Here is a 26,589-nt window from a genome sequence, read left to right as displayed (position 1 = left end):
CTCAGGGCACGCAGAGCTCGCTCGGTGCGCGGCCCGCTGCTCGTGCCGCTGCCTGGGGCCGCTGTCGGTGTCGCGGCGCGGCTGGCGGCTCCCCGTGTGTCTCGCTCCCTTCCCGAGGGCGACCCTTGCGGCAGAGCCCCATGGCCCGTCCTGGGGTGCGGGCACCCGCCACGTCCCCACACACGAGCGGTGCCGTCACGGCGTCACTATTTTATCGCGGGGGGGTGGGGGGGGGAAGAGAAACCAGGTTCGTCGGGGCGACAACGTGCTGGGTGTCACATCATGTCACGAGCGCCGCAGCTCCCGGTCGGAACCCGCCACCGGACCCCAAAGTGGGCTCGAGGTTGGTTGTTGCCGTCCCCACCCCCGGGGCCGGGGGTCCGCCCAGGCGCGGCCGGGGGGCGGCTTTGTCTGGCGCGGGCGCGGCGGTGGCGCAGCCGTCGGGGCGGTGGGCGCAGCCCGTCGGGGCGCGCAGCCCCGCTCGCCGCGGGCCCGGTGCCGCTCCCCGGTGCCGCCGGGCTTCCGGGTGCCGGGCTCCCCGGTGCCGCCGCCTCCGGCTCCTCCATGTTTGTTGTCGGCAGCGCTGTCCAGCCGCTCGCTGCCCGCAAGGTGCGGGGCTGCGCGGGGCGGGGCGGGCCCGGGCGGGGGCGCCCGCACTCAGCTCGGCGCGGGCGGGGGGCGCGGGCGGAGGGCGGGGGGCGGTGGGTGGGGGCGGCCTGACGCGGGCGCGGGGCGGCCCGTGGGCCGGCGCCGCCGTGATTTGCTGCGCGGCGCGGCGAGCGGCGGCGGCGGCGATGAGAGCGGGCAGTGCGAACTGCCGGAGCAGCCGCCGGCCGCCGTGAGTGCGGGCGAGGGGGGGCGGCACCGGGACCCCCGCGCCGGCTCCGCCGCGGGGCTGCGGCTCCGCCGCTTCGCCGCGCACCTGATGGGGCCGCGCTGCCGGCGGGACGGGGCGGCCGGGGCTGGAGCCGGGCGGCGGCGGGGGATGCGCACCTTCCTCTCCCTTCCCTCCCTCGCCTTCCCCGGCCGGCGGTAGCGGGAACGCGGCTCCGGCAGCTGCGGATCCGCCGAGCAGCGCGGAAACTTTTGGGCGAGTCGTTGCCGGGCTGCGGGCTAACTTCCCTCTCCCTCCCCGCTCCCTTCTCCCCACTCCCTTCTACTCCCTGCTCCCTTCTCCTCTCCTTTCTCCCCCCGGCTTTCCTCTCTCCCCCTCCTTTTTTCTCTTTTTTCCCCTTTTCTCTCTCTTTCGTCTCTTCCCTCCCCGCTCCCCCTTTCCCGCTCCACTCTGCTCCTCTCCCCCTCCGCCTTTTGTTTTCGCAGATAGTCGGCACACAAAGCTGGTCCCAGATTTGAGCGACGGCGAGACACCCTGATGTGTGAGCCTGGGGCGCGCCATGGATCTGACTAAGATGGGGCTGATCCAGCTGCAGAACCCCTGCCACCCCACCGGGCTGCTGCACAAAGCCAACCAGATGCGCCTGGCGGGGACGCTGTGCGACGTGGTCATCATGGTGGACAGCCAGGAGTTCCACGCGCACAGGACCGTGCTGGCCTGCACCAGCAAGATGTTCGAGATCCTCTTCCACCGCAACAGCCAGCACTACACCCTGGACTTCCTCTCGCCAAAGACGTTCCAGCAGATCCTGGAGTACGCGTACACTGCCACCCTACAAGCCAAGGTCGAGGACCTGGATGACCTGCTCTATGCTGCCGAGATCCTGGAAATTGAGTACCTGGAGGAGCAGTGCCTGAAGATCCTGGAGACTATACAGGCCTCCGAGGACAATGACACCGAGGTCGCCATGGCTGATGGAGGTGCCACCGCCACCACTGAGGAGGAGGAGGAGAAGAAGTCGAGGTACATCAAGGGCCTCTTCATCTCCAAGCCCGCTGGTGAGGAGGGTGGCTATGCTGGCATGGCCAGCCAGAGTCTGCTGGCAGCCACAGTGGAACAGAGCCCCTCAGCCTCCGCATCCTACTGCTCCCTCTCTTCCATGAGCCCCACCAAGGCGGCGGTGGACAGCTTGATGACCATCGGGCAGTCACTGCTGCAGAGCGCCCTGCCACCCAGTGCCCCCGAGGACTCTCGCTCTGCCACCGCCCGCCGCCCCGCTGGCCTCGCCGAAGTCAAGACTGAAGCAATGCAGGTGGATGAGGCCTCCAGCCACGACAGCCCCCGGACCGCCGAGCCCGGTGCCTCCAGTGGGGAGAAGCCTGACGAGAAGGGCAAAGAAGGGCCTGGCACCCCGACCCGCAGCAGTGTCATCACCAGTGCCCGTGAACTGCACTACACCCGCGAGGAGGGCGCCGAGCCACCCCCCGAGCCCGGCCAGGGGCTGCCGCTGGGGCCGGAGCCGTGCGCCGCTGCCCCGGGAGAGAAGCCCTTGGGCATCTACTCGCTGCTGCCGAACCACAAGACTGAGCCGGTGCTCGGCGTGCCGCCCACTGCGGCGTCCGCCCTGCACGTGCAGCCGGCCCTGGCTGTCTCCATGGACTTCAGCGCCTATGGTGGGCTGCTGCCCCAGGGCTTCATCCAGCGGGAGCTGTTCAGCAAGCTGGGGGAGCTGGCAGCTGGCATGAAGACAGAGAGCAGAGCCCTGGGTGAGCAGTGCAGCGTGTGTGGGGCAGAGCTGCCGGACAACGAGACCCTCGAGCAGCACAGGTGAGTGCGAGGCCGTGCCGTGGCATGCTGCACCGGGCAGCCGGGATCTCGCCAGAGGGTTCGGTTTCTGGCTGAGTGTCAAACGTGCTGGTGCAAAGTTTCCATCATGTACCCCAAAACCAGTTTGTGGAGTAGCATTCTCAGAGGGATGGCTGTTGCAGCTCCCCCAGGTCTGTCACCATGCCAGAAGGTTCCTTCCAATGAATGCTGGCTGGGGACGGCCTGGATGAGCTGAGGCCGTCGGTGTTTCCTGCGAGCACAAACACCACCAGTTTCCCTGGCTGGCATCAAACAAGCAGCTCACAGTTGCTACCCTTTGAGTTTAGGGATCTGCGTGTGGAGAGAAGCAGTGGGGACAGGCAGCGCTCGCCCGCTCTGCTGAGAGCTGTCCCCCTGTGCCAGTGCCGGGGCACGCCAGCGCGGGCAGTGGTGGCAACATGTGGTGACTTGCCAGCCTGGGGGGTTTTGTACCGCTCGGCTTTCCGGTTTATGAAACATTTACACTTCGCGGAAAGTGGCGCGGGGGTCAGGCTGGGTAACGCCGGGGCGAGCGCAGAGGGCTCGGGCTGCCGCAGAGCCGCGGGTCTGTCCCTGCGGGGAAGGTGAAGGGCTGAACCTGCAATGGCTGCAGAAGCGGCTTCGGGGCTGCCCTGCCCGGGGTGGGGGTCCGTGCTCACTCCCAGCCCCGCACCCGGGGCTTGCTGCGGGCTGGGAGCGGGTGGTGGCTCCTGACACGTGAGCTCAGTGCTCCGCTGTTTATTGCCTCCTGCTCGCGGCTCAGGGACCGGGGCTTGTTCCCTCATTTGGCTGGGGAAGGGAGCCACGTTAATTGCCACACCAAAATCGGCGTCACCAGTCAAATCCCATGGCTCTGAACGTGCTGCTCTGGCCCCCGCTGTGGCTGCAGCCCCGCGACAGGACAGCAGCGTCCCGCCTAGGGAAGACATCACCGGCGCGCTGCCGTAGCATCTCCCTGCCTCCCCTGGCTGCGCAGCCTGTCAGGTTTTAATGAATCAACAGGTTAATTAGTGCTGATGCGCACAGGGCTCGGGGCCGGTGTCCGTGCCGGCACGTGCCTCCGGCGGGGCAGCCGGTGCCGCTCGCCGCCCGCCAGCGGGGCGGGATAGCGGCTGCCGGAGCGGCGGCTCCCGGTGCGCTCCGCCCGGCGCGCTCCGGGTGCGGGAGCCGAGCTGCGGGGCCGGGATCCTCCGCCCTGCGCGGCTCCGCGGGCGCCGCCAGCATCGCCCCTCGCTCTGCCGCAGGGACCCCTCGGGGCTGCTCGGCTCCGTGCGGGGGCACGGCCGCTCTCGGCTTTGTTCCCCCTCCGGCGAGCGGGAGAGCCGGGCTGGCGCTGGTTGCGTCCCCGAAGCAGCCTCGGCCGTGCGGTGATGCAGACCGAACGTCACCGGGAGAGCTGCAGTGAGGGCTCAGGGAGAATTTTAACGTGCCTTTCTGCCACGGTCTCAAGGCTCTCCCTTTCCCCCTCCAAGCCCAGAGCAGCGATTGCTGTGGCCGCGGTGGGGGCGATGCTGGGGCTGTCCGGAGGCTCCTGTGGCCAGCCGTGCATCTGTCCAGAGGGAGGGAGAGCTGCGCGGTCAGGTCCTTCCCCCGGGGTCGAGAGACGAGGGAGCATGGCCCAGCTGTCCAGCACGGCAGCCCCTATTTCACAGCGCCTTCCCGGGCTCAGCCTGCTTTGACAGCCGCGGCTGCAAGCGTAGCTTATTTCTCACTTATTCATGGTCTTAGCGTGAGCCTGGGCACACGCCATGCTCCAGGGTCTGCCTGGAGCATGCAGCTCAGCGCTGGCCCCTGCCAGTGGAGCCTTAAAGGCAGTTGCTGAAGCCAGCACCAAACTCTGTTTGTCTGTTCTTGCTTTCTGACCGATTACCTGGCGCTGGCAAACTTTGCAGGGTTAGCCAAATCCTTTGAGCCGTGTTTAAACTGATCTGTAAGACCGTCCGTGTTGAAAGGCATTGGGTAACAGTCCAATGAACTCACTCCCCGGCCCCCAAAGTCGAAATCCCAGGCGGTTTGTGTGTAGACAGGGTCTCATGTGGCTTTTTTATAGTGTTTGCTTTCTAATACGTTGTGAGAATTACCATTTGGGGAGGATTTGTGGGATCCTATTGTATTCATGGAGCTGTTAAACAGCATCTGCGCTGGGCTGGGATCTGCAGCTCTGCCGGAGCAGCTCTGGTGGCAGCTGCACCGTGCTGGCTGCGGGCTCCTCTTCTCTCCCTGCCTGGTGGTGAGGGGGCCGGGGGTCTGTGCCCTGTGCTGGGGTCTGGGCAGCACCTCCCCAGCGCTGGAGGGGCAGGATGTGCCGGGGGCAGCGCGCTGTCGCTCGCTGACTCTCGCTGACCTCCTTCTGCCGTGCTCTCGCTGCTGTGGTTTTGCTTTCCGACCCCGATGCGAGGCGGAGGTGCCCGATCAGAGCCGTTCCCAGCTGTGCCGAGCCGGGGGCCAGGACAGGGGGCAGGGGCGGGGGTACCTCTCTGTTCCATGGGCGTTTGGCTGCCAGTGTGACAGCTCCCACGTGCCAAGCCCCAGCAGGTGACAGAGCCCGAAGCCACCCAGCACCAGTGCCACTCATTCTGCGTGCCGAGCCTGTTTGCAGAGCACAGGCAGCCCATGCATATGGCAGGGCTGTTTGTTTACACACACACATGCCTATAGAAGTGTAAACATATATGTTTAAGTCTTGGAGCCTTCTGAGTGTTGTTCCTGTCTTCATTAGTATGGGAAGCACGTGCAGAAGAAAGGAGAGCAGAGGGTTGGGTTGGCCTCGGCGAGCACAGGGGGCCACTGGCTCTGGGTGACAGACAGTGCCCGAGGGACAGTCATCTGCCCTGGCCCAGTGTGGTAACACAACTCCTTGGCCTCGTGGCAGCGCTGCCTGTGCCCTGTCATACCCAGGAGCACTGAGCTGTGACCTTTGGGGGGCCAAGTGGCCACAAGCCTGGGCACTGCCTCTGACCAGGGTTTTCAGGTCCCTGAACCCACTGGCTGCTGCATGATCCATTTTCTTTCTCCCTTACCGAGCTTATGATTTTGACTAATTGAGTGTAGATTGAGTCGTCGAGTCTTTAATTTTTTTTATAAAAGATTTCCTTCTGGGTTCAGCAAAGTTCAAACTTAATCTAATGTTAGTATTGATCGTCACTTCTAATTGCAGACAAAAAAGCCATAGTTCAGTGGCCCTTTTGGGGGCTGTTTTGTGACGGAATACCTCCAAGCTGTAAGGTGAGAGCTGTGCCGAGCTGCCAGCTGAGCCTGGCATAATTTGTCACTGGGAAGGTAAACACCTTAAAACTTTAAGAAAATGAAACCGTGTCTTTTATAAAGTGATAGCAACTGGGAAGGCTGCCAGTGGGGATGTGATCCCTTATGCTTCATTTATGGCACAGCCAAGGACCCCAAGCCAGCGGGGGATTCTGGCCACGAGTTCCCCACCACGGTGATGCGGCTGCGGGCAGCGCGTGTGTCACTGCGAGAGGGAGATGCTGGGCTGGAGAGAAAAGGTGATGATGGGGATGGTGGGGCACTGCTCCTCGTGGGCTGGCTTTGGGTGGAAGGTGCTTGCCCTCATGTCATGTGGGGAGGATGTACCTTGGGGAAGGCGTCCATTCCGGCTGCCAGGTCTGTTCTGCATTGTGAGGTTCCATGGCTGAGCTGTCAGCTAAAGAAGTGTGTGCACCAATGGGGGGTTTAAGGGCAAGGGTGAGGAGGCTCGCTGTACCCCAGTGGCTGCTGGCCAGCCACTGTACCCCAAACTCCAGATTTGTGCCCTCTTTTCCCATTGAAGGACAGAAAAGCAGTGGATCTGCCTGTCTGCTATCAGCAGCACCAGTGTTCAGGGCAGGGATCGATGCTCCCACAGTCTGAAATGCTCCTGCTTGGGAAAACTGCAGCTTCCCATGGGGATCCAGCCTTTGGCTCTTCCTCTGGCAGCCTCACCTCCCCTCTCTCCACCTGGATTAGCTGAGCGTTGTACTGCTAATGCCATTAGGCACGTTGGCACTGCTCGGCATGTCACAGTGAGAAACAGATGCAGTGTACCATTAAAGCAATAAACGTGATAAATCGGATCCCAAGTGCTTTGTGAGATGTTATTAGTGTTAATTTCAGTAGCCGAATACAGTAGTTGTTTTTTATTTCATTTTAAGCATTTGTCAATTTATGTTCCACTGCAATTTAACTTTTAAAAAAAGGAGGAAAAATGGAAAGCTAGCGGGGGAGGGAAGGCAAAGCCAGGGCAGCAGCCCCCCAAACTCTGCCCATGATTACTTCCAGAGTTGGAGGATGACCTGGCAGCTCTTGTTTCTCACTGATGGGCCTTATTAGCGGCACCTGGCATCATAAGGGGCTAATGGAAACCAGCGTTGCCGGGGCCGGGCCGCGGCGCAGGGCAGCCGGGCGAGGAAGCTCTGATTAGCTTTATGGGCAGGGGGACGTGCCCCGCTCAGGAAATGAATGTTGCAGCTAAGGTCCACGGCGCTGACCCCGAGCGTGTAACCTGTGAGCGCCGGCCGAGACCCCGCGCAGGATGCTTGGGATTTCGGGGGCTCTCTGGTTCTTGTCATGGGCAGAGGGGGAATACAACGTGGTATGTTGCAGCCTTGAACTTTTGATTTATTCAGTGGGTGACTTAACCATTTCCATACTCAGCTCCGAGTGTGGAGGGAGAAAAGCCCCCTTTGGCTTCCACATAATTCCATCCATTATTCTGCATCAGTTTAGTAATGCATGCACTGCATTTGAAAGCGAAGCTCTGAGGTTCCCATCAGAAAGCACCTATTTCTGTGTATTTTTTGTTTGTTTGTTTGTTTGTTTCCCTCTGCCCAGTGAAACTCTGGTTTCTCCTGGCCATGATGCCTGGTGCTTCTGACACCTTGCAGAGGGACATGCAGGGGTGTGATGGGGTCATTGCCTGCTCTCTGCCCCTTCCCCAGCACCCCCCAGTTCCCAGGGACCAGGACCCCACTGGCTGCAGGGCTGGGACCCCAATGCTTGAACCTGCCACACTGGGGACACTTGGGGGGCTTTTCCCCAGAGCTGGCTGTTGCTGCACGGCTCGATGAGATTTGCAGAGCATCCTCAGTCCTCGTTACACCTCATACAGTGCTGTTGGTTACAATGCCTTTGCAGCATTGTACAGAGGGCCCCTCAGAGAGACTGTGCTGGTTCAGGGCTGACTCTGCCCACCCTTTCTTCCTTGCCCTGTGGGCCATAGGAGTGGTGCAGAGCAGCCTGGGCTGTTGGTGACGGAGCATTCCTGCAGCCTTCCCTGCTTCTGTGGGATGTTGGCTCTTTAGTTACACCAGTCTGTAAATCTGTTTTCCTTGGATAGAGCAAAATGATCTGCATTTTCCTTTTTGCCTGCAATTAGCAAGATTTTTCTTTTATTCCCCCCTTGCCCCCCTTGACAGCTTCAAGAGAGGCTTTAAATGAGTAATTACTAAATATTTCCCGGCAGCCAAACACGGGGCCATGGCATCTCCTGTTGCAAAAGTGAAAAATATTTCTGTTTGCAGTTAATTTTAGTGGCAGGCAGATCATGTTAACTGGGTGTAATTGCTTCCAGATATGGCAGAGGGTTTTGTGTGTTGGGATGAAGGGTCTGGTAAGTGCTCACTTCCTGTGTAAATTAGCCTATTCCATTCATTCCTCCTCACCCGGCAGTCCTGGCTTGTGTCACTCTGCCGGTGAGGGGTTCTTCTCCCCGGCCTGGCTCAGCACTTTATGGTGGGATCAGTCCTTTGCAGGGCATCGCTCCCTCCTTTGCTGGAGGGGCTCTGCAGCCAGTGACCTGCACGGAGCTTGGCGTGCACCCTCGCCCTGGTAGTTTGGTGGTGTGACAGGTACCAGCTGAAACAGGGAGGGTGGCACAAAGGGAATTTCAGACAGGATATCATATGAGCAACAGGGAAAGGTTCTTGCATCGTTTGGAATAAATGCAGACATGGCCAGGGAGTCTGCATGTGGCCAGACACCTTTGTCACATCGGCTGATGAGTTTCCAGTGCAGTCGTGACATCTACTTTTGTTCCCAGTTGCTCAGAGCTGCTGTGGGGTGTTCAGGAGCATCACCTCTGTGTCTGTTCTGGATAAGCTTTATCCAGGCTGAGGCGTGCCTGAAGCCCTTGGTTTCGGTGTGGAACGCGCTGGTTCGCGGTGGCAGCGCTCTGGGTAACTTCTGTGTGGACAGCAGAGCAGCAGGTACCTTTGGAAGAGCACCAGTGCTGTTGGACCACGTCACTCGCAAGAGGTCGATTCCAGTTTTTGGCAAGAGGTCACTGTGCCTCTGAAGGAGGGAGCGTTGCCCTAGAATCGGGGTTGCGGGAGCGAGCCTTTGTGGCCCAGGCTTACGCGCTGGCCAGCGGCCAGGGCCGCCCGGATCATTTTCGCTGTAGTGTTCTTAACTGATTTTAAGTAGATTATGGTTGGATACGCGCCCTGCTGTGCTGGTTCAGGTTTCCATCGGCCTTGGTTGTCTCATTGCTGTTTTATTGGCACGTTGTTTAGCAAACAAGCGGGCGATGTGCGATTGAGGAAAAGCCTCTCCACGTAGGCGCGTAGAGCAGAGCCCAGCCAGAGCCGGCCGGCCGCCATAAATCAGCGTTAAACGCCGTGCTTTGTTCGGGTGTCAGCGCAGAGATGGGCTCTTATCGGCGTGTATCAGCCGCGCTGATAACCCCGCGCGCGCTCAGCGCAGCACCGTGTGCCCGCGCCACTGCCGGGCTGCGCGGCACCGCGGTGCGCCCCTGCTGCAGAACATGCACCTCCGCCCAGCTGCAGCTTGGGCCGGAGCAGGGGGCTTGCTGTCACCGTGGTGACCTGTAGAGAAGGGAAACAGCATAAAAACAAAGAGAAACTCAAGAAACCGCCTGCCCCAAGCACCAGGCCTTGTCCATCGCCAGACTTGGGGACGTGTTTTATGGTGGGTTTGGCAGTGCCAGGGAACGGTTGGTTTCGGTGCTGTCAGACATCTTTCCCAACCTTTGTGATTCCCGAACACCGACCCTGCCAGAGTTCAAGGAGCATTTGGACAATGCTCTCAGGCACATGGTGGGATTTTGGGGCTGTCCTGTGCTGTGCCAGTAGTTGGATGTTGATGATCCTTTTGAGTTCAGGCTATTCTGTGATTCTATGATTTCCACATCAGGTACTGCACCGTTACAACCCACATGTGGTTTTCCACTCCATCATAACTACTGAATGTGCTTTTATGCTTTTGCCACTGAGTCTGGGGATGGTGCTGGACTCCACATGCTTTGCCCTTGGTCACCTTCCCTCATTCTCGTCTCCATGGAGTATTTATAGTAAATCATATTAGAAAGGAGTGCTAAGGAGGAAGCATGATTCATCCTGCTTGAAACCACCACTGACATAAATAAAGGCAAAGCGCTTACTACGTGTTTTTTATTATGGTATTTAGGGACAGGTTGTACTAATTTTGGCGTGCACAGAGTAAACCCAGGAAGGCTATGACTCCAAGAAATCCAGTTTCACCACAGCACAGGCTGTGTTTTCAAAAAACTCAACCAAAACCCAAGCGACCTTCTTGAAAGTGCATGTGCATGGCAGCACAAGGCTTTTGGGGCAGGTTGTTGCCTTCCAGATTTCACTGGAAGTGTCTTTGGCTGTTCCGTTGGTTTCTCAGGGCTTTGCTGTCCTGTAGGAACAGAGGGCTGTGAACTCAGGCTATTACCTTTACCTGTGAGGGTGATAAGGCTCTGGCACAGCTTCCCATAGAAACTGTGGCTGCCTCATCCCTGGAAGTGTCCAAGGCCAGGCTGGACAGGGGTTGGAGCAACCTGGGATAGTGGAAGGTGTCTGTGCCCATGGCAGAGGGTTGAAATGGGATGAGATTTAAGGTCCCTCCCAATCTAAGCCATTCTGTTGCCACAGGTCTGGAATAGGATGTGCAAATTGTAGCAGAAAAGGCTCCCTGTTGAGGGGAGGCACAGAGAGGGTGTGCAGGGGGTGCTCGGTGCAGAGAGACCCTGCCAGTGGCTCTCGGGCTGTGTGAGCCGGGCTGCCAGCGCGCGGCACAGGCAGCGTGGTGACGGATCTTATCAGGGCCGGGCACGGCTGCGGTCACGGCCGGCTGCACGGCGCACGCGAGCGGCCCGTGCGTGGGAGAGATAAGGGAGAGCGTGTGTGCCTGCCTGGCCCTGCACCCACAGCACCCACAGCACCCACGGCACCGAGCCCCTGGCAGTGCCTGCCTGGCCCTGCACCCACAGCACCCACGGCACCAAGCCCCCGGCAGCACCCGCTGCTCAGCCCCACTGCAGTACCACAGCCCCACGGCACCAGGGAGGGTCCCGGGTGGTCAGGGCACAGCACAGAGCCGCCACCCTCGCACTTGGGCCCCTTTCTGCGAAACAGCCCCGTGCTCAGAACCGAAACCCTCCGCATCTCCCGCCCACCTCCCCCCCTACAGGGTGCTCTGCTGTTTGTACCAGGAACGAGCTGATTTCCTCTTCTCTTTCTTCCTTCCCCCTGTTCGTAGAAACGATGCCAAGTGCCGAGCGCAGGGCAGGGCACTCCTGCGAGTAAGAGCAGTGACCAGAGGCGCTTGTCACACGTGAAGCCTCTTTGGGCAGCTCTGCCCACACACTGCCCTTGCCTTCTCTTACAGAGTTGTGTTGGTGAGAACCAGCATGTGCAATGAAACTGGCAGAAAACCTGCTTCCCTGTAGCAGGAATAATCTTAGGAACATTTTAACTTGGGTGAAGACCTTCCCAGTGGAAGAAAAGTGAAAAGTAATTGATTTTGCTTCCCAGTTTCCTGTCTGCTCCTTGGGTGAGGGATGGGGAAATGCTATCCTGACTTTGCCATGCCTCCCCTAGCCTTTCAGTTCATCATCACCCTGGCTGAAGGGTGGCATTTGGTTGGGGTTTTTTTGGGGGAATTTGGGGTTTGCATTTCTGGGGCTGTGGGGAAGATTGCATGTGGGGCAGGGCTGTAGGAAGTGGGTGTTATGGTGGGAACTGGGCCACTGGCAGCTCCCAGCCTGCAGGGTGCTGAGTCAGCAGTACCTGAGAGTGGGGCAGCACCGGGGCTGCCAGGGGATGCCCCCAGACCTGCCTGTGGGATTCCCCCAGCCCAACCCTGCCCACAGGTCTGGGGAGGGACACTGGCATCTCAGGATGCACAGACAAGCGCCTCTATTGATTTCTGGCTTCTCTGACCCTTTAGCTGGAGGCAGCTCTTCCCTCAGCGTTGAACCAAATGTAACTTAGAGCAGTGCAGAAATGTTTATCATCCTTCCCTTGCAGCAGTGAGCACTGCCCAATGCATTATTTAGCAGGGTGGGCTCTGTGGCAGGCTGCCCTGGAGCGGGGGCCATGACCAGGCAGCACATGGGTGCTGGGGCCTCTCATGGGTTGTGTGTTTAGGGTGCAGGCGTCGCTGGGAGGAGAGCTTACACTGGACCTTGCACTGGCAGAGAGACCAGCTCTGCCTGGCCAGAAGATGGGAAGGGGATGGCAGAAGAGGGGACCATGGTGCTGGGGGGCTGAGTGAGGGGTCACAGAGATGGGCATCTCCTGAGGATGGCACTCAGGATGCTTCTCACCTTCTCCCATGGTGCCGCATGGCGGGGCACCAAAGGCTGGGCCAGTGGCACCGCTGGCAGCTGTGCCTCATCCTCCTCTGGCTGGAGGTGGAGAGCAGCTCGCTCCCTCGTTAGCGCCTCTGTTGCCAAGTGAACGAAGCGGCCGTGCACGGCGAGCTTCCTGCCAGCAACCCGTGTGTGTGTCGGGGAAGGGCCCTTCCATCGGCACCGCACTGCGTGCGGCGCGCGGCCACGGAGAGCCAGGTGCCAGAGCTGTGCTGCTCGTGGTCCTCCTGCTCTGGGGACCCTGTGCTCCAGGGACCCAGGCACTGTGTGCCCTGGTGACCATGTGCCCTGGTGACCCTGCTCTCTGGGAACCGTGTGCTCTGGTGACCATGTGCTCCAGGGACACAGGGACCGTGGCTCTGCCGCTCCACGTGCCCCGGGCAGCCCAGCTCTGCCCCAGCAAAGTGCTGATTTACCATGTGCCCGTGCCGGTCATCCTCCAGGTGCCACCGCTGTCACCTGTTGCGCCGAGGGCTGCTGCTGAGACAGCCCTTCTGCTCCGGTCTGCGGCGAGGGTATTTTCAATTACCTCTGGTCACCTCTCACACAGAGTCTGCCCTGGCTGTCTGGGTCAGACATGAGTTAGCTGCAAGTGTCACTGTGTTAAAGGGAATAACCGTGTCGCCTTCGAAGGGACGGTAACGATGGATGCTAATGCCTGTGGAACGACAGCCTGTGGCAGCACTCATTAAACAAGACTCCGTTTGGATTGCCAGATCCCTTTGATTCTTCCTGCATTATCTTCTGCCTCATCCTGGCTCTGCATCCTGGCATTGGGGTTTTATTATTTTATAGGAGCTGTAATGATCAGGCTGTGCCATGTGGCAGTGGTCAGTGTGCTCTCCCCACCATCCTCCTCCTCCTCAGGGTGCTCTTCAGCAGTGAACAGAGAACTCTTTGGTTGCTGGAGCATGTGGGGGCTTCTGCCTCCAGATGTGTTTTGCAGCCAGAATATCCCATGTTTAGGGGTGTTTGTTGGAAAATCCATGATACTTGTATTAACAAGTAATGGTTTTGTCATTTTCAGTGTCTGTTGCTGGTTGCATTTCCCTGTGTGTATAAACTTTTCCTTTTCCTTAGTAAATAATGCCAGGGAAATGAGGGTGAAAAGCATTATGACTGTGTGGGCACAGAGACGGGGCTGTCCCTGCACTGCTGCCTGTCCCAGCCCAGCTCTGGAGTGGCCAGGCATTCCCAAAAGGACGTGCAGAGCATCCTGGACACAGCCCCAGCTGCTGACACTTCCAGCACAGCACTGAGCTGCCCACGGGGAGGACCAGCTGGAATGGTGCTGAGCATCATTTCCACCCGACATATTATTGCTCTTGCCAGAGCAGATTTGAAATCTATTTAACTTTTCAGTGCCCTGTACCCCCTTAAACGTTTCCCCTTTAAACGTTTCCAGTGTGTTCTCGCTGATGGGTTACCTTTTCTTTCCCCTTGGGCTATAATTAGTGTCCTTTACACAGAATTGCCTTAGAATTGGATTTGAAGAAGATAAGAATCAAATTACCAGTATTTATCTTGTAAATTCCAAAAGTTCTACTGAGAGGTACTGTACAAGAAGGATTTTAAAAATATTGTGCCCTGAAAACACCAACCTCCCGTGGATCCCAGGATTCTCCTGAGGGTCACGTCTGCAAAATACCTTGGGATGCAGAACCGGGCACGGAGGGAGACAGGATGGTTCTGTCCCCACCAAAACGCTGCTGATGGGCTGGGGAGACAGGCAAAACACCTCCCCAGGCAGGTGGAGGTGCTGAGTCAGGGCAAGGATAAGGATCCCCCCTCCCGGTGGGTGACTGGATGCAGGGTGGGAGAATTGTCTCAGGCTGGGCTTTGGTTTTGGCTGTCACATCTGGTCCTATCTAGGCTGGAGAGGAGAAGCCTTTGAAATGCCACCCCTCTCCCATTTTTCCAGGCTCCCACCTGGAGTCCCTCCCCGCTCTGACAGGCAGCTCTCAGATGGTGAGGCAAGTTGAGCACCAGAAAGGGATGAAGGTAATTTTGGTGGGCTCTGTTTTGACAGAAATTAAGCATCTGAATTTAAATGAAGGAGATGGTGAGCCCAGGCAGCTAAGACTATATTTTCATAGTATAAGCAGTTGCAGAAGAAGATTAATGGCATCTGTGTAAACACTCCATCGCAGCAGCAAGGGGCTGGGTTTTTTTAATAGTTAGAAAATACTAAGGATGGCTGGAGGCAGGAGACACCGTGCTTCCCTTCTGCTCACACCTTCCACCTCCCCGTCCATCCCACAGTAAATATTCCAGCCAGCCTCAGCCCCGCTCTCCCTTCTCGCAGTAAATTACATATTAAAGTAGCCTGGTAACTGAGCACCGGTTGCTGCGCGATAAGCTCGGGGAAATCGATATGTTTGCCATGTGCCTGCTTGTTTATGACACCTGCCTGCCGAGCAGTTGAGCAATGCTCCACGGCCCGGGCTGCGCTCACGGGAGGGGCTGCAGCAGCACCAAAGCATTTTTGTGCTTCCCAAGTGAGAGATACTGCACAGAGCTGCCTGGCAGGATCCTGCCAGGGGGTAAAATAACAGCAGAGATGATCTTTGGTGATGCAGAGCACGGGGAGGCAGTAGGATCAGAGCGGGGTCACAGCTTCATCCATTTTTGGGGCTTCTCCCAGCCCCTGCAAAGGTTTCTGCTCTGGTTCCATGTGCCACCTGCATGGGTAGGTGTGGGAGCAGAGCCCAGGCGTTTACACGCTCATTTTGTGCACGCGGCGCAGGGAGGCAGCTGCCCACACACCGAGCTTTGCGGGTGGGGTTGGCATCTCCCGAGCTCCGTGCCACGAGGCAGGGGCTGTGCGTTCCCCAGAGAGACACACAGGGCCCGTTGGCTGCATCCCAGTGCTCGGGATGTGCCCCAACCCCTGGGTCTGCCGGCAGCCAGCCCAGCTCCGCTCATGAACAGGGAGAGCCCTGGCTGAGAAAACTCTTCCCCTTCTCAGCCCAAGAGTTTGGGTGCTTTGCCTGCCAAGGGTGGGTGCCTGCTCACGTGCACCAGTGGGGCTTTGGGGTGGGAGCAGGCATTTTTTCTGAAATCGCAACTCAGCAAGCTGCAGTAATTGACCTTTTGACCCAGATATGAAGTTGGAAGGTAAAAGATACAGCTTGCAAGTTTTTTATAAAACTGTTGACCTCTCACAAGATTAACTCAGAGATAATAGTAATTATCAACAGTTTATGGTGGATCCAGTCAATGGTGAACATTACCTCCTGCCTAAAACTGAAGGTCGGTGTTTTACTGCAGCAGAGATAACTGCCACGGGTGTTCACACTGCCATCGGCCTGTAAAACCTCCCTGTACAGAGGGAACCCCTGAGTGGAGCCTGTGGGTAAACTGGCCCATGGGATGGGTCAGTGCAGTGCCCAGGCAGGGGCTTGGGGATGCTGAATGCCTCAGGACAGCGCAAACAGCCTCCCTGGCACTGTGCTGGCACACCAGGACAGCGGCTCCCGTGGGACACCTGGATCAGCAGAGCGGGCAAGGAGAGGCAGCACCCTGCTCCAAAGAGACACGTCCTCTTCCCTAGCTTTTGACTGCGTGCTTTCACTTTTTATGTACAAAAGATTGTCCATTTAATTAACTCGAGAATGCAATTTCAAAACCACTAATGCTTTACACATGACAGCTTTTAAAACACAAGTAGTGTTCCAGTCCTGCGCCACACTCCCTCTGCCTCTTCTGGGTTGTTTTGGAGACAGACATTGCCTCCCAGCAGACCCTGGTTCTTGAACAGGATTTGAACTGATTTGGGGTGTTTGATCCTGGCTTTGCCTTGTTGGTGTGCCTGGGCTGGCAGGAGCCTCCATAAGCAACAGCAACTCTTCCCTCCATGTCCTTGTCTTTCCCTGGCTGTCACCTGTTAATCTCCAGCCATGAACTGTGAGCTGGAGCATCTTTTCTCTGGCTCTGGTGAGCAGGCTTCATTTATGTTCCTTAAGCCGTGGTTTATCTTTTTTACCTTGTTTTGGTAGAGCTGGTTTCTAATGGATGTGCTTCTGTGCACACCCTCACTTTTGACCCCTCACCTGAAACACCCTTCAGCCTTTCCAGGTTCTTTAGTTTTTACCAGTCATATTTAAATGGATGAGGTGGGGGGATGCTGCAGATGCTGCAGAGGCTGGCCAAGTGGATGCAGCATGGTCAGTCCAGACAGCCTGTCCAGAATCTGCCCACCCTTGCTGGTGTGAGACCCCAGGGTGCTGTCTCTCTCTGCAGCCCCCACCCAGCACATGGATGGGCCCCAGAGCCCTCCTCTAACTGCTCTATCAAGGGGAGCTGCAGGTGGCTCTGGGGAAGCCCCAATTTTCCCTCCCACGTGCCTTCCCCCAGCCTGGCACAGGGAAATCGGGTGGGAACCTGCAGGCAAGGCGCTGCATTTGTTGTTAAAAACTTGCATGCACCATCCCCCCCCCCCCCCTTTTTTCCTCCCTTTTTTTTGTAGCTTAGAAACCTCTCTTTGTGGCAGAAGGCTGGGAGGGTTTGAATGCCACATCCCGGCGTAGGAGGCTGACTGGGACCATACGGCTTTATCATTCATTAATTCCTGTGCTCATTCATCCCCCTATTTAAAGTTCTCTGTAAAGACGGGAGCTACAGATGGTCTTTTGGTACCCGCTTTAGCCGTCAGCCCTCAGCCCCGACAAAGGGGTACAGAGGGAGCAGCAGAGTGTACAAAATATTTCCAACCATTAGAAATCGAGGTCTCATTCACTGGCAGCTCCTGTTTTGAAAGGGAATTTATGCAAGAGCATCGTAACCCCTGAGCCAGAGCATGGCCAGGAGTGGGGCTGCTCTGAGGGGCATCATCAGCTGCTTTTGCCTGTGGTAATTTGGTGCCAGGTCCCTGTTTCCAGTTTTATTTAGGAATGTGTTACTGTTACGACACCAACATCACGCTCTGGGCGCGGGAGGCAATGGCCAGAGTGTGCCTGGCAGGGATGCTGTGCCTCAGGGGTGCCAGGGCAGCTCGTGCTGCCTGGTGGTGTGTCCTTGCTGTTTGCTGGCACAGCGGCCACCACGTTCCCAGCACATGGAGGGTTTATGTGTGGTGACAACGGTGTGCTGGGCTGGGGATGCACTGGGGCTGCAGTGCGGGCAGTGACACCCGTGACACCCCTGCCTGCCCACGCCCCAGGCGCCACACGTGTTTCAAATCCCACAGGGGATGCTCACGGCTCCCACTGTCCCTGTGGTTTTGCCCCCAGGAAAGGTTTGCAGGAGGGCACTAGGGCTGTGGGGATGCTGGCCCCCAAGGGGGTGGGAGTTGCACCCCTTGACAGAGGAGGAATTGCCAGTGTTGTGGATTTTGTGGAACTGCTGGGGCACACAGGCTGGCTGCTGCCAAGAGGGCTCCAGACCTGATCCTGGGCACAGCATTCACTGGCATGAGCCATCCTTTCTTCGGGAAAGTCGGGACCAAAAGTTTTCTCATGGAAAAACCAAATTCTGCGATCTTGTTTTTGCACATGCTGTGCTTAAATATTAACACCAATTGAGCAAATTGCCTTTTAACTGCCTTTATTTGCTTTCATTAACGGTATAATTTAAAAGCTCCCGAATTTGCATGGAACCTGTTGTGCATGTTGGGGAGGGGGTGAGGCTGCTCATAAATGAATTAATGGTGAGCAAGGCTCCTCGGGGAGGTCCCAGGGTGCCAGGATGGCTCAGCAACGCCCGGCCTCGGGACGCCGCGTACTTTTGGCCGGGGCCACGGGGAGTGGAGCGTGTTGTCAGTGCTGGCGTCCCGCTCGCAGCTTGGCTCGCCAGGAAGGTATTTATTTATTTTTCATCAAAACATGTTGTACACTGAGCAAAACTAATTATGGAGAGCTGAGGCAGCGTCTTCCTGTCGGTGCGCCGGCACTGGACCCGGTGCAGGAGGGTGAAACTGCAGGGAAGGCTGCCCTGCTGCTGTCCCCGGTGCAGGGCCCTGCAGAGCCAGCAGCACCTGCCCACGCAGCTCTGCCATGGGGTGACAGCTCCAGCGTGGCTCCAGCCCATCCCTGGGCACAGATGTTCGCGTGGCTTTGGGAGCAGAGCCAGCCTGGACACGGTGGATGCAGCACAGCAGCCCCACGTGCTGCACCGTGCAGTGCTGACAGCTCTGCTCCGGCTGGGAGAGCTCCTTTGGCACTTCCCATTCCCACAGTCTCTCCCAAAAATACGTGTTTTCCGAGGGGGATTGTGCAGTTGGATGGGCAGCAGTGACCCCAGTCCCTGAGCTGCCAAGGTGCTTCCCTTGCTGCCACCTCCTCTTCCTTGGGGCTCCCCAAAACCCGGTGCAGTGCAGATTTGTTAATTTGCTGCCTTGATAAGGTACATAATGTTCACTTCCCAACTTGTAATTGGAAACAATTAGTTCTTTGTCCTCCCTGGGAACTCCTGAGGAGGCGGCACAGACCTGGGCAAAGGCATGGTGCTGGCAGAGGACGGGAGGAGCCCAGTCCGGGGCTGGGGAAGCATCTGGGGAATCCAAGTGGAGCCCGGCATTTCCAGCCTGTCCCAGGGCATCTCTCCTGCCGCAGAAGGACTGTGTAACAGCCCAGCGTTACAGTTTCATTAATCAAAGACACTTCCAGTGCCCCCGTACAGCAACACGGCTGCTGCGCCTGTCCCTCGCTGACAGCTCCCTAATTCATCTTCTCAGGGAAGGGGAGAGAAGATGCTGCTGCTCCCACTCGCGCTGCCAGTGCTGAGGCCATCGCCCGTTCTCCTTCCCAAACTTCTGAAGCGCAGCCAGCCCAGCATGAGGAATACTTTGGGAGACTCTCTGGGAGCCAGTGAGCACAGGGCAGGCAGCTCAGAGCAAAGGCAAGGCAAGACCCGTGGCTGGGCTCCTGCATGCTTGGGGCTCTCCCATCCCCTCTCCGAGGGAGGTGTCTCTGCCCATCCCCAAAATACAGGCATAAAACCCCGGTGTGTGCCAGACAGACACATCCCAGGAGCCCAAACCAGCCCTCCAGAAAGGCACGTGACAATGCACAGATCCAGGCGGTGGCAGGTTGGAATTGGGCATCCTTAATTCCAGCTACAAAAACACAATGTTTTGGAGTTGCTAATAATAAGAAAGTGTTTTCATCAAAGCTTTATTCGTCTGTGTGCTGACATCTGGAGAGCCAAGATAGATATTTTCCTTAAGACTGTATTTCCAAGCCATGAGCTCTTCCCTGGCTGTTAATTAATCCTTTGTAGTTTAGCGACTGATGAAATCATGACTCTATGAAATTTTAATCCTTGCGCTGTATAGGCACAGCCGACATTATCAGAGGACCCCAGGTGTGTGCTTGAAATTAGTTTGTTGAATCTCTTGCATATTTGATTACCTTATAAAACTCCTCAGGATCTAGGCTGCTCATGGGAGCAGCAGCAGCATTTCTCTGGGGTTGGTGCCCATTCCCTGGGCAGTTCCCAGGCGGGTGAGCTGGGGCAGGAGCCAGGGAGGCACCAGGGAGGGGGCAGCAGCATCGTCAGCATCTCCACAGGGAGGTGAGGGGTGGGAGGCACATGTGCCCCTCATGGAACAGAGCAGCCAAGCTGTGGATGGATTCCATCTGGCACCTGGGGGCTGTTCCTACTCCCTGAAGAGGAGCTCAGTGCAGGGAAGCAGCTCCTGGCCCATCCCAGCTCATCCCTGAGGCAGCTCTGGGGTACCACCCTGTTCCTGATGCATGTCCAGCCTTAGCCCTGTGGTCAGGTCATCAAAGAGAGTGCAAATTAAAACAAAATTCCCTCTACCCTAAAATTCTGCCCCTCATTTAAATTTCTCTGTGCTCCAGCACCCTAATAGCATATCCACTTTCCCCTGTCTCCCTGCTTTTGGCTCTGGGGGGACTTTTGCCATTTCCTGGGGGCTTCGGGAGCTGCAGGCTCCCCCTTCCCTGGGGAGCAGCAGGACGATGCTGCCTGGACCATCCCAGGACTGTTGTCTCTGGAAAGCATCTGATGCATGATGCTGAATCCTTTTCCTGTGTCACAGAATCCCAAAATGGTTTGGGTTGGCAGGGCCCTTAAAGCTCATCCAGCTCCAGCCCCCTGCCATGGACAGGGACATCTTCCACCAGCCCAGGCTGCTCAGAGCCAGGTGTCCCAAGCATGCTGAAGGTCGGCAGGAAGGAGTGGCCGAGGCCAGCACTTTGCTGGTGCTCCAATGGCACACGTGCTGCTACGGAAACCAGATGATGAATATATTTTTAAACTTGGAATCTGTGAACCGCTTATTATTTCTGAATTAGGAATCAAAACATCTGCATAATCACGCCGCTGCTGCAGCAGATGTACTCAGCGAGAAGGTCACTTTGCTGTTTTGTGGAGATCTCGTGTGACTCGAGAGCAGCAGCTCCACTGATGCCTCTGACACCCATGTCACAGATCTCATGTGACTCCAGAGCAGCAGCTCCCGTGCTCTCCTCTGACACCCGTGTCACAGATCTGGATGATTCCAGAGCAGCAGCTCCCATGTTCTCTGACACCCATGTCACAGATCTGGATGATTCCAGAGCAGCTCCCCCTGCTCTCCTCTGACACCCGTGTCAGGTCGGCTCAGCGCCGTGCCCAGCAGCCCAGGGCCGAGGCTGCCCAGCGCAGCTCCTCTCGCAGTGCTCAGCATGTCACTGTCACCAGATGCCCCAAGAATGGGGACAATGATTTTGGAGGGCCATCAGCGCCCGTTATTCCCAGCAGGGCCGGTGCATCGCCACGCGTTAACCCCTCGGTGACGGTGGGGGATCGTGGAACTGTTCACATCAGTCTCCATCATCCCGGGGTGCAGCAGAGATGCAGGGCTGATCCTGGGGCTGGCAGAAGCTGCTGACACCCAGTGCCATCCCTCAGTGCTCTTGGAGTGAATTGTGCAGTGGCTGCATTCTGAATCCCCTTCTGAAAGCTGCAGATCTCAAACCTCTGGACCTGCAGCAGCATCTGTGCCCCCCTGTCCTGCTGTGATGGACAGGGGAAGCTTCCCACTGCAGCTGCATCCATGAGATCCAGCTGATGGTTTCCCATCCGTGCTGTCCCACCTCTGGCAAACCCATGGGCCCTCTTGCCTGGGGGTCTGGGACACACAAAGGGGATGTTCACATGGATAAAGCTCTCTCCTGGGGAGTTCCATTCAGTAACGAATATTGAACACAGAGAATGTATGAAACCAGGGCCTTGGAATACATTAAAAAAAAATCTGTATGCTGCCCTTTTTGCTGTGGGCAGTTTGTCTTGTCTTTTCCCAACCCGTGGAGCTGGCAGCATCGTTCCAGTGGGATGCTGGAGCAGCGGGTGGGAGATGCTGCCGCACGTGCTTGGCCCAGGCCAGCAGCAAATTCTGAGTGTCGTAGCCCTTTGGCAGCATTTGCTCACATTTGTTGTGGACAGGCTCTAAAAAAGATTGGAATTGTATGTTGGGTGTTTGTGGCTGGTTCTTGTCAGGTAAGGCAGGACAGCAGGATCCTTCCCTTGGCTTTTTTCAAAGGGGAAGTGTTGGCATCATGTGGAATGATGTCACTCCGCAGCATCTGGTTTGAACTCGTAAATTAGCTCATGGTAAGTATAAATATTGTACAGGCAGGGAATTTCAGTGCTCTCTATTGATAGCTGTCCCCTCCCCCTGGTTGGTTGTTTGGGGTTTTTTATATTAAATCATTCAGAAATAGTAAAATCTTTATTTCCAGCTTCTGTAAGATTTATTTATTTGTTTGTTTATATTTAGCAGCAGTGGTGGTTTGAGGGCAGGTTTTTGGTTGTTTTTTTTCCTTCTTCTTAATTTATTAAAGTGAAAGGAAGGTCTCAGCTCCCTTCCCCCTTCCCTGTGCCCTTAATAGCTCTCCCTGCTATTTTAATCCTCTGGGCTGGGAGCTGAGGGCAGAGCGGTGACTGCAGGAGCCACCACGACCAGGGCCCGATCCGGTATCATCACCAAGAGTTGTAAATAGCCACTTCAGGGGCAAAATCACCCTCTTGGCAGCTCAGGTGTGGTGCTGGTGTCGGAGGGTGGAGAATGTGGGGTTTGCAGCCACTTGGTGCCCGCTGACCTTGGCTTCCCCTGCTCTGTCCCCACTGGAAATGAGATGTGGCACCACTGCCTTAATCTTGATAAAATAGATCAGGGATGAATCAATTTCATATTGATTTACCTGGGCAAGGGAGACACCAGGGAAAAGGAGGTGGCAGGGAGGATTTTTGGGGAATGCCAAGTGGCGCTGGTCCCATTTTGGCTGCCCAGTGTTCAGTGCATCATGTCTGGCTGGTGGCTGCCCCTCTGGCAGGGCACCACTGTGATGGCCCAGTGTAAATAAAATCAGAAGGCTCCCATAAAACTCCCTTATATTGCTGCGGCACAAAGTTAGAACCACTGGAGGTTTGTGCTCCCTGGCACTGGTGTGCAGCAATGAATATTTTATAGGAAAGGAAATACTTAGTGTCTGAATCTTTTTATAGCTCTGACACTCCCATGGGTGTGAGTTGCCCCTCGCACCCACACCCTTTGCCAGCACTCACGGGGCTGAGCCCCTGCAGTGTCCCCCAGCCCCACAGCATCCTCTGGTCCCACTGCCCACAGCATCTGCCAGCCCCACGCCCCGCAGGAGCCCTGTCCCATGGCACGGCGTTCCTGGGAGATGCAGGGGAACAAACCAGGGAAATGCAGCAGGATGGATGGGGGAGATCAGTGGGCTGAGCATCTTGATCTGATGCTTGGGCATTGGGGGACGCAGCAAAACCACTGTGGAAGTCCCAAGTACGGATTTCTGTAGGGACAGGACTCTGAGCACCGCACTCTCTCGTGTTTCTGCCTGGCTTTAGACTCTGCTGTTTCTCTTGTGTCATGCATCCTCTCAGTTCCCCCACTGTGTTTCGTGTCCAGAACATGGACCAGGCAGGATCCGTGGGCAGGGATGTGCAAGCCCTGCGGCCGTGGGTCTCCCATGCCAGGCTGTTCCAGCCCCACGCTGCTCCAACAGGTACCGAGTGAGCCTCAGCTGCACCGGTGCCTTTCCTGGGCAGCGAGGGGCTCTTGCCTTCCCTCGGTAGCCGGCCACCCTGCCAAGCTGTGCCCTGGCCCGGAGATGACAAAGTGCCCTTTAGTTAATTGCAGAACGGATCGCCTGGAGTTAAAAGTTCTGATTTATATGACTATGGCTCTAACTGCTCAATAACATGGGCCCGTAATCTACTTTCATTTCAAACAGAAGGGTGATTTATGGGGCAGCATGCCGCTTTAGCTCAGAAATGAGGTGTTCAACATATGCTCTGTTGACATAAATTTGGAATTTATCGCTCCTGTCAAAACTGCCTGTTGGACAAAGGTGCGCATTAAGGCAATAAATGGCTTGGAATAGTTTTCTGTCAAATTTCCTAACCATTGTATTCACTCTGTTTGAGGGGAAAAATACACACTTAAAAGTAATCAAACAGCCAAGAGCCATGTGTCTTTTTCAGCACAGAGGGAGGGGAGGGGAGGGGGTCTCCCCTGCTTCCCAAAAGGGGTTGGGGAGGGGCTGGGATGCAAGAGTTCCTCAAGTAAAGAGAGCAGAAGGCTGTTTTAGGCAGGGTTTTAGGCAGGCAGAGCAGAGATTCGCTTGTGGTGTCAGTGGGACACTTGCAGGGGTCTTTAGGTGCCAGACCTGCACCCGTGCCCATGCCCAGTGTGCTCCACCAAACCCCTGCGCCCTGCCAGGCCCTGCCAAGCCCCTGCATCCCCGAGCTCTGGTCAGCGGCGTTTGCCACCGCGCCCGGCCTTTTCACACAAAGCACCCTGTGGGGAAAACTCATAATTTTTACACCACGCAGTCTCGCTGGAGTCGCCGTGCCTTTGAAGTGCTTTTTGTGGGGCATTTACAGGCCTTTTTAATTACCGGCAGCTTGCGAGGGGCCAGCCTCTCGCCCGGCTTTTGTTTGCGGGGCTGGGCAGGGAGGGGGGATCGCTGGGCTTGCATTCCGCCTGGAGAGCCCCTGGCCAAAGCCTGGGCTGGGGCTCCCGGGCAGGGCTGGATCCAGGCCTGGGACTGTGTGCCACGGGCATCCCTGTTGCCTGGGCATCCTCATCGCCCTGGGCCACCCTCTGTGCCAGAGCATCCTCGAGTGATATCTCATCACCTGGACCCTTTGGCTGACTTTGTTTCCACGCACTTCAAGAGGGACATTGTGTAGGAATGAGAGGAAAACCTTCTTTTTACAAAAAAGGCACTTTTCCCACTTGCCTCTGCTCTCCATCCCATGGGCGCCTTCTTGGCTGATGTGCTTGTAGGGACCTTGCAGGAGAAAGAAGCACAGTTGCAGCCTCATGTCAGAATAATAAAACATGGTTTATCTTTTGGCACGGAGTTTGGGCAGCGCTGGCATGTATTTTAACACCCTTCACTCCCCCGCCCCCTCTTTCTGGAGGCACAACTTCAGAAGCACATATTGATCTTTCCCCTCAGATCTTAACAGCCCGAGCAGCCGTAATACCTTGCTTACATCTGCCAGGTTTTTGTGCAGTTTTGCAACATCTCCTTAATCCGGCGAGCAGAAATAGAACGTTTCAATCATATTTCGCTACCGGGAAATGGAGCAGATAAAGCTCTTTAAGACCTTGTTGAAAGGGACCGTGCAAGATGGCGAGTGATAAGAACGTCCTAGAAGCAGGCGCCGAGCGGAAAACTTTTGTTGCCACTGAAATTTGTTGATAGAGATATTGCAACTAAATTACTCTTTGAGCACCCCTGTGCCCCATTGAAACAATGCAGAGAGGATGTGATTTGGGGACGTGGTAGTGCCCTGGGCAGTGGCAGGTGGATTTCCAGGGCACTGTGACACCAGTGGGGTTGGGGGTCTCCTCATTTCCTTATTTCCCCACTCTGTGCTGGGAAAATGGGAGAAGAGGTTGAGCCAGCCATAGGTTTGGGAGATGCAGAGGAAGGAAGCTTGTCCTTCTGTTTCTCTGTTTCTTGAGACTTGCTTAAAACAACCCCAACCCTCCATGTTTTACTTGAAAAAATTAACCAGTTAGACTGTAATTCAGGGAAAGGTGTTCTGGCCTCAGAAGGGGCAGTGTGGACCCACAGCATGACGTGGGTCTTCCTAACAAAGTGGTTTTAGCCTGGTGTTGAATGCAGGAGTGAGCTCAGCCCAAGCCAGGGAGTGTGACAGGCATGTCCCAAATTAAAAATGCAAAATGAGAAGGTTGTCACTTATTGAGCTGCTCGTTGGCAGCGGAGCCCTGTCAGGAGGCTGGTGTTTTATTTATTTTTGCAAGGCGGATAAATCCTTTGGATTGTAAACCTTCTTGGCCTGAATTCGTGCATGACTCCTAATCCTCTGCTATGACACAGTGAATTCAGGACAAGCCTGATTAATAATTACATTATACAGCAAAGTTGAGAGTTGAAACAGCTCCTGCTCCTTCCCTCTCCCCTCTGCTCTGCAGCATTCACTCGCTGCTGAACATCAGGGGTGATGTTCAACTCTTCCCAAGCTGGTGTTCAGTATCCTGCAGGGTGGGATGTGGGGCTGGCAGCCAGGGAACAAGCCCCTGAGCCCCATGGGGCAGGGGTGGTTTGGGGCTCTGGCTCTGTGCAGCAGTGAGGGGTGATCCTGTTGGAGTCAGAGCAGCAGCTGCTTTGCTCCAATAAAACTTACACCTCCGGGGAGGTGCAGCAGGAGCTCGCAGGCACATGGTCCTCGCAAGCCTGCACAGCTGGGGCTGAGCCCTCCCGCCAGAGGGGCCACATCCAGCCCTGGACAGGACCACTCCTGTTTTGTCTTTGGCAGCAAGGCAATAGAAATACTCTCGTCCTGCTGCGGCGCGATGATAGATGGTGGCTGCGAGCAGAGGTCAGCACACAGCTATGGGCTGTGTTACTCCTCAACACACACAAATACTTCTCTGTTTACAGCATCCGATGTTGAAACTTTGCACGTGCTGCTGTCCCGAGTCCTCCCAGCCACAGCCACAGGTCTGAGCAGCTCAGGGTGACCGAGAGCAGCAGCCCATGCGTTTGGGGCTCAGGGGCATTGATCAGCTGGCTGTGCAGCACAGAGCCAGGTGGCTTTGCAAAGAGTCTGTTTGTCACCAGTGGAGGTGGGGAAATAAAGCACCAAGCCCCCATTCCTCATGTTCTGGGCATTGTGTCCCTCCGTGCCCCCTTGGCAGCACAGGCTGTTGTGGGGACCGAGCCTCAGGGTGCTCCCCGGTGGGTGGTGGGGGCTGAGCAATGGTTGGTCCCAAAGGGGAGGGGAAATGGGTCTGGGGGGAATGCCAGGGGCAGCAGCAATGTCTTGGAAAGGAGATGGGATTGGGGTG

General features: G+C 56.6%; 1 protein-coding gene across 4 annotated transcripts in view; it reads left to right on the top strand.

The window, feature by feature from the left end:
* The first annotated feature begins 551 nt into the window (after positions 1-551).
* ZBTB16 (zinc finger and BTB domain containing 16) overlaps positions 552-26,589 on the top strand; it is a 54,287-nt gene continuing 28,249 nt past the window's right edge. Inside the window, exons 1-2 of one of the 4 annotated variants that reach the window (XM_064732098.1) lie at positions 552-609; positions 1,321-2,662. In XM_064732098.1, the coding sequence (XP_064588168.1) occupies positions 1,395-2,662 (1,268 nt within the window). In that variant the 5' untranslated portion in view covers positions 552-609; positions 1,321-1,394. Of the gene's footprint in view, positions 610-770; positions 839-1,320; positions 2,663-26,589 lie in introns of those variants that run through there. The other 3 variants (XM_064732099.1, XM_064732096.1, XM_064732097.1) reach the window with 3 other exon arrangements.

Source organism: Zonotrichia leucophrys, chromosome 24 (genome assembly GCF_028769735.1).
Source record: "Zonotrichia leucophrys gambelii isolate GWCS_2022_RI chromosome 24, RI_Zleu_2.0, whole genome shotgun sequence".
In the NCBI taxonomy this organism is placed as follows: Eukaryota; Metazoa; Chordata; class Aves; order Passeriformes; family Passerellidae; genus Zonotrichia; species Zonotrichia leucophrys.
The sequence above is the reverse complement of the archived record's forward strand: the minus strand, read 5'-3'. Positions and strand labels throughout refer to the sequence as shown.